The following is a 13,648-nucleotide window of genomic DNA, read 5'->3' as shown; positions in this document are numbered from 1 at the left end:
CTCACAGCCAAATGTGGCAAATTTGGTATAAAATTCAGCTACATTTTTGCAGATTTCTTCTCCATTATGCACCCAGGTGTACTTGGGGGAAATTGGGCAAATGGACAGTTGGGGAAGCGCAGAGCTACATAGCCCCAGATGTGTATGTCGGGTCACTGGCTCAGTAGTGAGAGACAAGCACCACCTATCGAATCACTAGTGCCATTTCCTCCAGCACAAGGACTTTGAAAGTATCCCATCTGAACAACAGCCCAATATTTTACCATGTCCCTCAACACCAAGCAATTTATTCTCCTTCACAGTATGGCCGTTTGCAACTGAAAACATCTTTTTATAAAATCCAATTCTGAACTGTTTCAAGTCAATCTCGCTCTTTCTCTGGAAAGTCAGCTGTGGGGAACCTCTGAAATTTGTGACGTACTCACCCGGCATGCATGAATATGTAGGTTAGGTACCTCCAAGCCTGAGCACGGAGCTGAGGATGATACAGTAAGGAGTTCTTCAGGTATAAAGGATGGGTGACTTGCAGCACAAATCTGTCTAATGCCACTCCGTTGTAAAGAAAAAAGGCAACCTAGAAAAGCAGGGAGATTGCTCGGTTAATGAACCCATCGCTCCACTGAAATAAGCTATAATTCAACATCCAACTTGTACAATAGGTTCCCCCAGCTACTACAACATGCTTAGACAGCACTATGAGCATACTAGCATTTACAAACATACATGATTACAAGGTTCCTGCTCTGAGGAACTAACAAACTACAGTTAAGATACACTTTACAAAACCCTCAAAAACAAACCAAAATGATTTTAAATCTACATACAACCTTTCACTGCAAAGGACCCAAAGGCACCTGACAAACTGCAGCTGGATAGCACCACTGAAATGCGGTCATCATGAGCAAGGAAGTGAGGAAAGCTGAGGGTAGGGAAATGTTTTATTGAAGAATGACAAGGCAAGCACCTACCCCTTATGAAAGGTACCAGAGTTTTTAGCATCCATGCAGAACCTTGCTTTGTATGGTCTCCTTCTAAAGATCCCCAGGTTAGTAAGCTCCATAGAAACCAAAATTTATCTAGCTCAAAGGTGATTTGAACCAAAGGCACAAGAGGTTTTAGGTTTACCAGACAGCTGACTGGGCCACTGGCTCCACTCTTTGCCTAGCGGCCCACAGACAACTAACTTAAGCAGAACTTTGAAGCCATACTGAGGTACCACACCAGAAGCTCATGGAGTGGGAAGCAGCAGATGAATGACCTACACTTCCACAAATCTCCAATTTAAATGTGAAAGTGAATGTGCTGGTTTCACCCTGCAGCCTATTCACGCAGATCACCAAATGAGCACCGAGTGTGGTCCCAGGGGCAATGCGGCTTCAAGAGAGGCAGGCGCATTTTCTTGTCGGGTAAAAGTCTCCCCACACTTGCTTGTAATCTGAGAGGGGTTTCCAGGAGTGGTGCAGTAAGATACCTGCCTCTACAATGGTGATCGCAATCATGAACCAGGGCGGAGGACAGCAGGTATAACTATCGTAGTACCACTTCCGGTCTATCTCGCGTGGCAGAGTCTCATACGCAACATGTCGAATTAGCCTCTGGGACAGGCTTAGTCCCGACTCCTCCAGCAGTGCCTTGCTGCACAGCCTCCTGTTCCCCTGAAGAATGGCTTGGCGGAAGCTATTGGACCTTTTGTTGCTCATCTGAAAAGAGAAAAAACATGAGCCCAAACCATGGGCCAGTGCGACTTCTCAGTGGGAGTACTACCAAGCTGGGGCCTTCTGTGCCTAGGCCCAGCGTGACTGACTGTGGGGAGTGTTACCAGGCTGGAGCAGCGGGATCCTGAAGATCAGTCTGAGACTATCATGAGGCAGTGAGTTCCGCCTGACTGGGGCAATATGAACTCCCTTTGATTGTCAGAAAGTCCAGTAGCCCTTCCCTCTCCCGATGGCCTGCTCCCTTATCTATCTCTTAACTCACTTCCCTTTGGAATTAGCTGTCAATTAACATACACTGAGCATCCTCCATTTCTACCTTCAGAAATCTCATGAAAACCCACCTGATCATGAAGCATTCCCACGGTGTCTCAACCTGTGATCCACACACTCATATCTTTCCAGCTCTTCAGGACATGCATTTTCTCTGTTGTAAATGACATGTACATTTACGGCACCACATCACTAACAACTGTGTTCCTAATCTGCAGCAGTTGGTGCTAGTGAAGGTTTAACACAGAGTTTCAAAGGGAGAATGCTAAACTTGTATTGTATACCAAAATGATCACACTAGCTACAGCAGACAACAGATTTAACTAATATTCAGAGAATCCTAGCTATTATAAGCTTGCAATGTTTGTTTGTTTTTTAATTGTTACTATAACAAATAGCGGGGCAGATTTTCAGACAGTTTGGGCTAACAACTGTGTGACTAATTTGCATATGCAGTTACTATGATTGAATATGTACAGTATTAACTTATTATCTTTTTGAGCATACAATTTCCCAATTTGCATGCTCAATAAAAGCACTTGCACTCACAAATTAGGCATATGGAATTTTGTGTCTAACTTGTCTTAAAAATCAGGCCCTAAATACCTGGTGAAGGGATAATTGGCCTGTATTTGCAAACAAACCTGTTGCACAGCAGCATAATATAGCTGCTATATCATATGCCTAGTTTTCTCTCTGGATGAACCCTTGGTTCTGTGGGATTAGAAAGTGAAAACATTTGTGGATGAGCAAGCTCGTGGGGGAGTGGATTTTGCATTACTCAGGCTTTTACACTGACAAATATAAAAACTTTTATTAAAGCTAATGTTTAAAATCAAATTTACACAGGTTAAAAAGGAAGGTACTGTACATCCCAGGCAGGTTCGAAGCATGTCAGTAGGGCACTGTGTTAGGGGAAGCATGCACTTCCACTGTCCACTCTGAGGCCTGTTCTGTGGCCACGGTGGAGGACTGTCGAGCTAGCACCACTCACCAGCAAATCAACATGCATTTACAAAAACTGGAACAAAAAAGAAAAAAAAAAATCACACAAATGCTAGTATAATGCTCAGCACAGGCAACGCACATATGGCTGTCAGCATCCAGGCTACATTACTACAGCCGTAAAAAAGGCTCTTTTAAGGGAGATACCTGGATCTTATTCTGCATTGCAATTCTAATTCTCCTGTGATAAGCCGCTGACAATAAACTGGGTGTGCTCCCCGCCTTCAAAGCAATTACAGCCTCCCATTATTATTCATGCTTGAGTATTACATTCCCACATAATCAAAGTGCAGTAGAACTCACCCCCTCTCCTGACCCTACAAGAGGGAAGAAAGCACTATGCACTAGCCAAAAGCCAAGCTGTGGACCTTTCCCCTAACTTGCTGCATTTTTGCTGCAGATCCAAAAACATCTGTACCAGCACGGTGCCAGGGCTGAACAAAAGAAATACAGTATAACAGCACTGGCCTCTCTGGGTTCTTGGATCACTTTGTTTTTGGCTAACATCCTCAAGCCTGAACCTTGTGCTTTCAGGCACACGTAGGCTGTTGGGTAATCATTCCAAGCTGCTTCAAACACGCTGATCATTGCAGTGAGCATCATGTATTTACTTGCTGTGATGCAGAGCACTGGGCCATTTTGGGTGACCATCTAGTAGCCTGGCAGGGTTTTTTGAGCCTTGCGCACACTCCTTGAGATCCAGCATCACAGTCGCTGCACTTTTATTACCATGCTTGTATAACTGGGGTGGGGAAGCGGAGAGCTCCTTTCTCTCCTCAACCTCTCTCTCCTTTTCTTACTATCCCTCCATTTCTGCCTCACTCTCACTGGGGAGTCAAAGTAGGAAATAGAGAAAAATTCCATCCCCTCCCCTCCAAAAACTTCTATTTTTGTTTTCAAAAATCCAGATAAAAATTTTCATTTAAAAATGAAAGTTTTCATGACAAAATTTTTCAGTAACAAATTTTGAAGTGAATTATTTTTGGTGACACTTCGGTTTAGCTCAGACAGCCGCTCCTCACTGAACAAAAGATTTCCGAGGAAAAATGTCAACTGGTTCTCATGCCTCGTGCCACAGAACACCAATGGCTACAAGCAGCGGTGTGGGCTGGCCAAAGTCTTTGCTGCTGCTTCTCTCCACCTTTTTTATTAGTATTTCCATCTAAGGCAGGTGCAAGTTTTATAATCTCAGGCAGGTCAATGGGTTCATCAAAGGGCCATAGCCACCGCACTGAGCAAATACGCACACTGCCAACAACCTTATTCAACATCTCTGGTGTTCAGTAGAAGATGCACAATGCAGCAAAAGGATGTAGGTGATGTAATAGGACAGTCAACAGCTTGGGCAAGATTCGGTGCTGCAACTGTAAGGGGGGCGGGGGAGACAAAGATAGCTCAAAGAGAGGGAGGGCTAAGCTGGCTTCAAACCTCATGTGTGGCCTCCTGTGTAATGACCGCTCTAGGGTCCTATTTGCCCAGAATCTCTGTAGGGTTGTGTGCGTGTTTCTGCCTACGACACACCCCGCCTGTCCCACACCTGGAACTGCAATACAACCTAAACCAGAGCTTGCCAAGGGTCCTCAGAAGGCATCCTTACAGCTGTGCTCCTGTGGAGCAGGAATCCTCCTCCTAGCTGGATCCCAGGCTTTTCAAACCCCTTTATGCCACTCCAGCCCTTTTACTTGGCATAAAGGGGCTGAAGCAGCAGTCAGGAATCTCACACAGTATTTCTGCCCCAGCAAATAAGTCTTTACTTAATGTTCACGAAGTGTATTTAGCTAGGGATTACTTGTGGGCAGAGATGTGCTCACATCCCCATTTCCTGGCTAAAGCACATTTAAAATTCTGGGGGCTGTACTGTCTAGAGAAGCAGGCATCTATTTTGTGTTCAGAGCGACACAGACTGTCAGTGTGCACCCTCCCACGGAGACTTTACTTCTGTTCTCTCTTGCTTCACTCTTTTTGCAATCAAAACCAAATAGTAATTCAGGCTGAAAGTGTTTGTTTGCCCGTTGAGCATGGAGAAACTTAGCAATCCCCAAACGCTGCTGCTAACACATCACTAGTGAGCAGAGAGAGGTAACAACTTATTTTCCTGGCTACTGCAATATGTGCCACTACCCACTGAGTTACATCAACCTACAAAAACAGAAAACCATCGTTTCCATATTCAACAAAAGAAAGTGATAATTAGAGTTTAGAATATATCACCATTGTAGAGATTAGCTGGGTGGTGTAAGGGGTGAATGTCAGTTTGGAAACACGAGAGGACCCAGCACTGGTTTTGCCATGGGTGTTTTTTTTGTGATTGTTATTCAGCTCTGGAATATGGACTCATTTCATCATTGCTTTACTGGCATATCATTCCCAAGTGTGACAAAGATACAGTTGCATTCAACACAGAAATGTGAATTCAGAAGTCCTGCTGTGCACTAGTATTAATCCAATTAATCATACAGAACTGTCCAGCCAAAGATTTCAAAGCACAACGGGAAAGGTGGCATAATGCGCTCAGCATTGGCCTAACTCTGCTCCTACTGAAGTCTCTGGTAAAACTCCTTGACTCTCATGGGCAGAGTCGGAAAGGTAAGAAGATGGTTTGTGGTGTGCCACCTCTCCAATGGCTGATTACAACTCAAGATACAGACAGAGGGTCCAAATTCACTCCAGCTGTCACACCACTGAAATCAGCGGCTTTACACCAGGAATGAGTCTGGCCCAGAATATCAGTTAATGAATATGGAGAAAATGTTTACAGCACCACCCCCGCCATAAGAATGCACATCACAGAGCCCAGGAGAGGACATTCAGATCTTTTCTTTCTCTAAGGATATTTCTTTGACACACTCTCCAATGGATCTTCTCCCAGCTTTCTGTGTATAAAACTACTACTCCAGAGAGGTGAATAGACACAATGGGGTAGCTACCTATTTCTGGCAGGTGAGTGTCTGTTTGCAGCACCTGAGTTGCTGGTGGAGCATCCCCCAGAGCTGTCACACAAGCAGATGGTGGCAGCTCACTATTTCTCCTGGCTGGGTGTCCCAGTACACAGGTGCTCCCCTTGGCTATATGGCTCTCCAGGGCCAGGTGAGCTGACCACTTTGACTGGAAGTAGGGACTGGCAGAACATCCCTTCCCAGGTGCCTGATGCAGTTTCACCGTTCTAGGAACCTGCCTTTGTGCAACTTGTTTGCCTGCTCTCGGTGTGGACATGTTCCAGCCCAATGCACATTCCCCACAGCCATGCACCTTGTGTCACCATTTACACCTGGTGGAGTGGGCATACAGTGCTACCAAATCACAACAGCAGCACTTTACATCCATTCTGCACAGGCAGCAAGTAACCACACAAGATGCAGAGCAGTGCGGAGTCAGGCCCCTTGCCTCTTCTTAGTCCCCACATCCATTGCTCATCATCTAGCAGTCTTTTCCTACAATCTCACTGCTACTGGCATGAAAGCCTTCTCTCCTCTGCTGCTACTGCCACAGGTATCTCCCTGTCTCTCAATCAACTCTCAGTTGTAAACAGTTCTGTTCTCCCTTACCTATCATCGCTTTCCTGCGCTAGAAAGGCATTGTTTAACAGCATTTCAAGGATGCAGATTGTGATGAAAGACACTGGGCTGCAATTTTCAATGGAGGAGGGAGACAGAGAAGGAAAAGCTTGGGGAGCGGGTCTTGGAGAGGATGCAAAATGGCAAGATTCCTACTGCTGGGAATTTGACTTCTTCTGGAGGGGACTGGTTGTGTGTACTGAGCCCCTGTTTGGATCAGGCCCCTAGATAAAGAGTCTTTGTGCTGGACCCTGATTATAGTCTTGGCCCAGTCAAGTGCAAATGCTCCAGTGCACAATAAAGCTCCCAAGATCCAGGGCCATGGAGTGGGGATACAGCAGAAGTCTCAGGAGTAAATGGGAAGACTTTGGATCAGACATTAATTTCATGAACTTGTTCAGTTCCCTGAGAAGGCTGGGACCCAGGGCAGTAGAGACAGACAGACAAACAGCAGATTAAGTAACTATTTCTGCTTGGACTGAGGCTGGATGAAAAGCCTGTTTTTTCCTTTGGAAGTATCCAATCTTCCCAAACAGAGCTTCCCATATGGTCACAATTTACTTACTTGATTTTGGAGGTTATATAATATTGGTATTTATGAGCCAAGCATTTAATCACCAGCTGAAAGAACACTGAGTCCATTGTTGGCTCACACGTTATTGCGGATCCAAAAACACAGGGCAGGCCACCCCATCCTCTCTTCATGCAATTGATCTGCAGCTTCTTTAATGAGCATGATATTAACGCTGCAGGCAAATGGATATATAAAGCATTATACGAAAAAGGAACAAAAGCCCCACACTCATTTAAGGCTCAGTCTCCTCTAAATGGCTCTCTATTATTCAGGATGCAAGGGAGAAAGAAACCTCCTTTGTCAAACGGCCAAGTGGGCACAGGCCTGTAATGATGGCAGAGCTCTGAACCTGTAGGCACACAGCTCACCTCTGATGGCAAGTGGGTTTCTTACGGTATAAACATCCCAGACAAAACGGAGCCCTGAGTTTAGCTCTGAATGTCTCTCCACTTTCAGAGTGCTCAACATCTGGGGTGTAGGGTTGAGTTTGTTCTAGAGAAGGGACTAACTATGCCCATTAAGAGCTGGATCTGAATTGTTTCTAAGATCAAGGGTGTCCAAACCCTCAAGCCATTGTAAGGAGGGGCCAATGCGCCATTTCAATCTAGAACCAACTTTCCCCATGACTTCAGATCAAGAGCTTTGGGTCAACCTGATCTTGAAAATCTGGAAGCATCAAAATACTAGATTAGAGGCAGCTTTTCACAAGATCCACAATGGCAATGGGAGCTTCTGGATAAAGAGCATTTTGAAAAATCAGACCCACTTCATTAGGTGCCTAAACAGGAGCAGCTGAAGTCTTTTGGTCCATAATGTTCTCGTCTCTACAGACACCTGCCCATTGGCTCTCATCTCTGCTGAAATCTATTAGAAAAATCCCTTTAACTAGGGATCAATGAACTACTTCACCTCAAATAGGACATTCCCTCCCACTCTGAACCTTTATCCGAAACGCAAACTGAATCTTAGAGGTTCAGGAGACCCACGTCTCACCAGCAGTGGCTCTACTATTAGGGGACCACCCCAGAGAAAACGGAGAAAGAACTCTCTGACATATACATTTACTATCACAACTATGGCACATCCCCTTCACAGCTAGTAATTTACTAATGCAGCTCTTCCAAAGAAAGGATCTCTGCAGGGGCAGCTGTGCCAGTCCCCTGACTCATGAGCGGCACACTCCCTTAAGAGTATTCCCAAAATACCACCAAGAGGCTGCTTTCAGCCCAATTTTCTGCCCCAATAGGCTTGGAAAATCGTCAACTTTTGTCCATGGAGCCTAAACTTTGAGGTTTGCCCCTGACTACTTTTAACACATCCAATACACCGTGACATGCAATTTGCTCAGCCTCCCCAGCCCATATGATTCTCCCAGAGACAAATCACTAATACGAGAGGTTAATGGAGGCCTTTTAAAAGCCTCCATCAGATTCAGTTTTACAATCCACTTTACTTATAAATTCTGTATTTCTAATGAATTCTGCATTCAAGATTCACACTTATTTCCTTCCCTCATCCCACACTTCCACAAAGCTCTACAGTGGATATGCGTAGGCTCTTTCCAAAGCACACAGCTCAACATCAATTTCATTTTCCACATATGCTTCACATCCTCCTCCTTTTCATATTAACATAGGACTGGAGCACCTTCCTGGAGAGCCTCCACTGTCACAAAGGAAAAACCAGTCGTCTTTAAGGTCTTTTCTTTAACCTGGCAGTGGATTTTTAATTTGAGGAATCATAGAAATTACAGATGGAGAAGATCTAATCAATTATCCAGTCCAGCTCCCAGCCAGTGCAGGATTGTTCCCTGTTCAATACTTTGTCTGTACTAATTTTAAACGTCCCAAGCTCTAAAATGTCCACCCTTCACTTGGGAGAGACCTACCCAGCTGGTAGGTCTCACTCTCAATGCTTCTCCTAACGTTTCCCTTTTCAGCACATAATTCCACCCCTTCTAGTGAATTCCCTTTGAACTGCACCCAAATAATTCTTCTCCTGCCTTGGAATTCATACACTTCAAATACTATTATTTCTAATGTAAAGGATTTTTTCAGGAAACGATTACTAATTTTTATTATGATTTTGAGGGAGTTCTATGGCTCGTGTTCCATGGGAGAACAGCCTATATGATCACAGTGGTCCCTTCTGGCCTTGGATCAATGAATATTTCAGACCATTATGTCCCCCCAGCTTAGGAGAGTCAATTTCAGATGGTAAGTCGTGTTGCTCATGCGGCAATGACAAGAGGTGAAGCATCTCAACACTGCTGAATGGAGGGATACAACTAACTGCATTCCCAGTAAATTCTAGCAGTCATGGCTTAGCCCCTTCTGGCTTTCACAGCCTTCGGTGCCAATTACATTACAGCAATGCTTCTAGCCTGGTTACAGGCATATAGCAAGAGAAAACACGTTCTATACAACTCTTTGGCCCGCTCCCACAAACACTTACACATGTACTTAATTTTACTAGCATAAGTAGTCCCACTGGTTTCAAAGTTAATCAAGTGTATAATGCTTGCAGCATGGGAGCCTAATGTCTCTATTCAAATCTCTCTCTCCCTCCAAAACACCAAGACCAACTGACACACCAGAAACTTGCAACCTTTCATTTTTGGTTTAGCTGCTGGGAAGGAGGCGTGGAGATGTCTGAGCTGAAAAGAGCCCAGATTTAATTTTCTGAAGTGACTGAATGTTTTTAAAATGTATTTATACCATTTCATAATATTATACATATATATAAATTAAAATGGCCATTTAACTTGACATCTCATGTATCAAGTTTCAGCCATAAGTGATTTGAAACAGCTGAGAAATCATGGCTTAGGATGGAAAAGTTCCACTCTAATAAGCGTAATGATTAGTTGCTAGACTATTTCACTGGAGAGAACATTCTCTCGTCTACTGCTGCATACACCATGTATCAGATGGGCTTAAAATTACACATAAGATGAGCGTGCTCAGACAGCACCTCTTGTATCCCAGTTATTAGATTTCAAAATCCTGGCATGGCCCCATGACAGCTCATCTAATGGGATGCATGCAGCACTCTGTATGTCAGCAATGACATGCAACAAGATTCTACTGAGATGATACCAATGGGAAGGCAATCCACACAAAATTGTTACAATTTACTTGTTTAAGGACGGCCATGCGGATAGGGACCTGTGATGGGTCAGCATGTGCTGCATCTTCACTCAACTCTTCTTCTTCAGAGGAAGAACTTGGCATATAAGTACTGTAAGGGATTCACAGGAATGAACCAGGGTTTTCAAGTGTCATGGAGAGTAGCTATGTTTTCTCAGCTTCTCCCCCTCAAGATATCATATTATTCCTGACCAAGCATCTTGTCCTGTTTGTGCATACAGGAGCTTGTCACTAATTACCATTATTGACTACAAACATGTTCCTCACTTTTATACCTCCCTCCTCCCCTGCCCCAACCATCAACCTTAAGCTCCGTCTATGCTAGGGAAATGTGCACCAGATTAACTGCACCAGTGTTGTTACACAAACACAAACCCCCTAATGTAAACACATCACATTAATGCAATGTGAGGTTTGCATCAGTGAGGCCGGCTCTGGTAAGTTCAAGCCCCTTTTACAGTGGTGCAGTGTGTCTACATTGGTTTGTGCCTTAGCTATATTGGCATAACCATGTTGGTGCAAATTTCCTTAATGTAGACAGGCCCTAACGTACGAATCATACACTAAGCATTATGTGGTATGTATTGGACATACATAATATACACACCAGTGAGGCTCACTGCCACTGAAAATCTTCCCCATATACAGAATTTTATTAACTCCCATGATGTGAGTTTCGATAAGGGTTGGGTTCCCACTTGTCACTGGTGTCTTTAAAAATTCCCCGATAGGTCCTTCAGTAAACAGTATAATAGCACTCTCTCCCCGCAAGTATCTCCTGTATTCAATAGGGAGGTGGGGGAGAACCCAGGTGCACCCTCTGCTCCGGGTTCCAGCCCAGGGCCCTGTAGATCACAGCTGTCTACAGTGTTTCTTGTGACAGCTACAACTCCCTGGGCTACTTCCCCATGGCTTCCTCCCAACACCTTCTTTATCCTCACCACAGGACCTTCTTCCTGATGCCAGACAGCATTTGTACACCTTAGTCCTCCAGCAGCACACCCTCTCACTCTCAGCTCCTTGCACGCCCCTCACTGACTGAAGTGAGGTCCTTTTTAAACCAGGTGCCCTGATTAGTCTGCCTGTCTTAATTGATTCTAGCAGCTTCTTAATTGGCTGCAGGTGTCCTAATTAGCCTGCTTGAATTGGTTCCAGCAAGTTCCTGAGTGATCTGGAACCGCCCTTGTTATTTTACCCAGGGAAAAGGGACCTGCTTAATCTGGGGCTACTATATCTGCCTTCTATCACTCACCTGTAGCCATCTGGCCCAACCTTGTCACAGTCATCCATGAAGTTAATAATTAAGCTGTGTTGAGGGATGGTGCAAGAGGCTGCCTTTCTCCAGCAGGTATCATTCAGAGAGCGCAAAGGAGAGAAGATATTGGGCTAAAAAATCTGAGTGTTTTCTACACTGAATATTTGCAGGTTAGAAAGAACGAGAAGATCCGCCCAATGGAAATTGCACCTGGCTGGGGGAAGCTGTGAAGATACAGATTCCAGTTTTTACGGCAAAGGTCTTTTATACGTAAAATGGTTACTGGAAAGGGAATGGTGGTTTAGTGTTTAGGGTAAGACTTCATCAGAGACGTGACTCATTTGGGCAACCTTGGGGTTTACTTGGCAGTGCCCCTATAATCACAGACTTGGGGTTTATTGTGCTGTCGAATTACACCCAGTGACTGCAGTGCAACGTTTATATAATCCTTCTGTACAGACTATTAGCCTATTTAAATAGAAGCACAGACCCCAGGAAGCCAGATAGTAGGAAACTGGAGATATGATTTATAGCCTTTTTATGACTGCGCTACAAAATATTTCCAAGTACCCACTCCCCATTATCTTGGGGAAGGGATACAGTATGCAACTCCTTAAAAGCTCATCCCATCAAAGATAATAAAATCATCATGGTGATAGTTGATCCACCAAAAAAGTCAATAGATTAAATCTAATGTTTTCTCCTTTTTTTATTAGCAGCTTTTCACTGAGACAGAACCCCTCCCCCGCTTGTGATTCTCAAACCAAGTCTGACTAAGTATAATAACCAAGTGTCACACACACCATGGACACTGCATCACTGAACAATGATCTTGTGCGAGGCAGATCAAGATACTGTACGGCAGCAGGCCCAACGACAACAATTCTGGGTTCCAGGGCAGACCAGTCAATGGGCCCCCATGCACACACAAGCCACACCTGTGTGGACGTGGTCCGCCTGACATTTGGGCAGTGCTGTGCCTGTGCTGGCTGGTGTCCAGCGAGCCGCCGGCTGCACTGCTGGGCTCGCTCTTCCAGTGCAGCCAGGGTTTTCATATGCCCGCCCGGTAGGGGTGCCAACTGTCTAATCACGCAAACCCAAAGACTCTTGCCTTGCCCCTTCCTTGAGGTCACACCCCTGTCCTGTTTCTTCCTGCGGCCACGCCCCTATCCCACCCCTTCTCCGAGGCCCTCCCCCTGCTCACTATATCCCCCCTCCCTCTGTCGCTCGCTCTTCCCCACCCTCACTCACTTTCACCAGCTGGGGCACGGGGTTGGGGTGTAGGAGAGGCTGCAGGGTGCGGGCTCTGGGAGGGAGTTTGGGTGCGGGAGAGGGTGAGGGGTGCAGGCTCTGGGAAGGAGTTTGGATGTGAGGTGCAGCCTCTAGGCTGGGGCAGGGGTTTGAGGTCAGGAGGAGGTCAGCGCTTATCTTGGGCAGCTCCCGAAAGCGACCAGCACACCCCTTTGGCAGCAGCTCCTAGGTGGGGGACTCAGAGGGTCTCCGTGCACTGTTCCCAGCCAATGGGAGCTGCGGAGTTGGCGCTGGGGCAGTGGCACGTGGAGACCTCCTCCCTACCGGGCCGTTCTGGTTGCTCCCGGCTGCTTCTGGGAGTGGTGCGAAGTGAGGGCAGGCAGGAAGCCTGCCTTAGCTCTGCTGCGCTGGTGGCGGCGACCAGGGGCCCCTGGACCCTTTTAAATCACCTGGGACCCTGGGCAATTGCCCTCTTTGCCCCCTCCACCTCCATGGGCAGGCCTTCTGTAAGGTAAAAAAGAAAGCTGGAAGCACAGAAAAAACAAACAAACAAACAAAAACAAACCAACACTCAGAAAGCTGTATTCTACAGCCAAAAGCAGAACTCCTACAAAATGCCTCACCTCATCCCTTACAGACACCTCACTTTAATGTTGCTCACAACTGAACCCTGCTTGCCCCAAACAATTGCTGCAATGCTCAAGAAAATCCCTCATATGAAGCTACTGGTCAGGGCCGCCCAGAGGATTCAGGGGGCCAGGGGCAAAGCGGGGGAGCGGACATAAAAAAGGGTACCACTCGCTGCAGCGTTTGTCCTCACCGGGTGGCACTTCGAGTCTGTGCTGGCGGCGGGTCCTTCACTCGTTCCGACTCTT

At 45.8% G+C, this 13,648-nt stretch overlaps 1 protein-coding gene across 6 annotated transcripts in view; it reads right to left on the bottom strand.

The window, feature by feature from the left end:
* RHBDL3 (rhomboid like 3) overlaps window positions 1-13,648 on the bottom strand; it is a 128,573-nt gene that overhangs the window by 40,504 nt on the left and 74,421 nt on the right. For 4 of the 6 annotated variants that reach the window (XR_003996636.1, XR_003996635.1, XM_030534546.1 and 1 more), the window contains 2 exons: window positions 1,476-1,700; window positions 426-574 (listed from right to left, as the gene is read on the bottom strand). Coding sequence is in view for 4 of the 6 variants with exons in the window: in XM_030534546.1 (XP_030390406.1) it covers window positions 426-574; window positions 1,476-1,700 (374 nt within the window). In the remaining 2 variants the exon portion in view is untranslated. Of the gene's footprint in view, window positions 1-425; window positions 575-1,475; window positions 1,701-2,056; window positions 2,113-13,648 lie in introns of those variants that run through there. The other 2 variants (XM_030534549.1, XM_030534548.1) reach the window with 2 other exon arrangements.

The sequence above is a fragment of the Gopherus evgoodei genome, chromosome 15, assembly GCF_007399415.2.
Source record: "Gopherus evgoodei ecotype Sinaloan lineage chromosome 15, rGopEvg1_v1.p, whole genome shotgun sequence".
Classification (NCBI taxonomy): Eukaryota; Metazoa; Chordata; order Testudines; family Testudinidae; genus Gopherus; species Gopherus evgoodei.
This window is presented reverse-complemented; position numbering and strand designations above follow the sequence as displayed.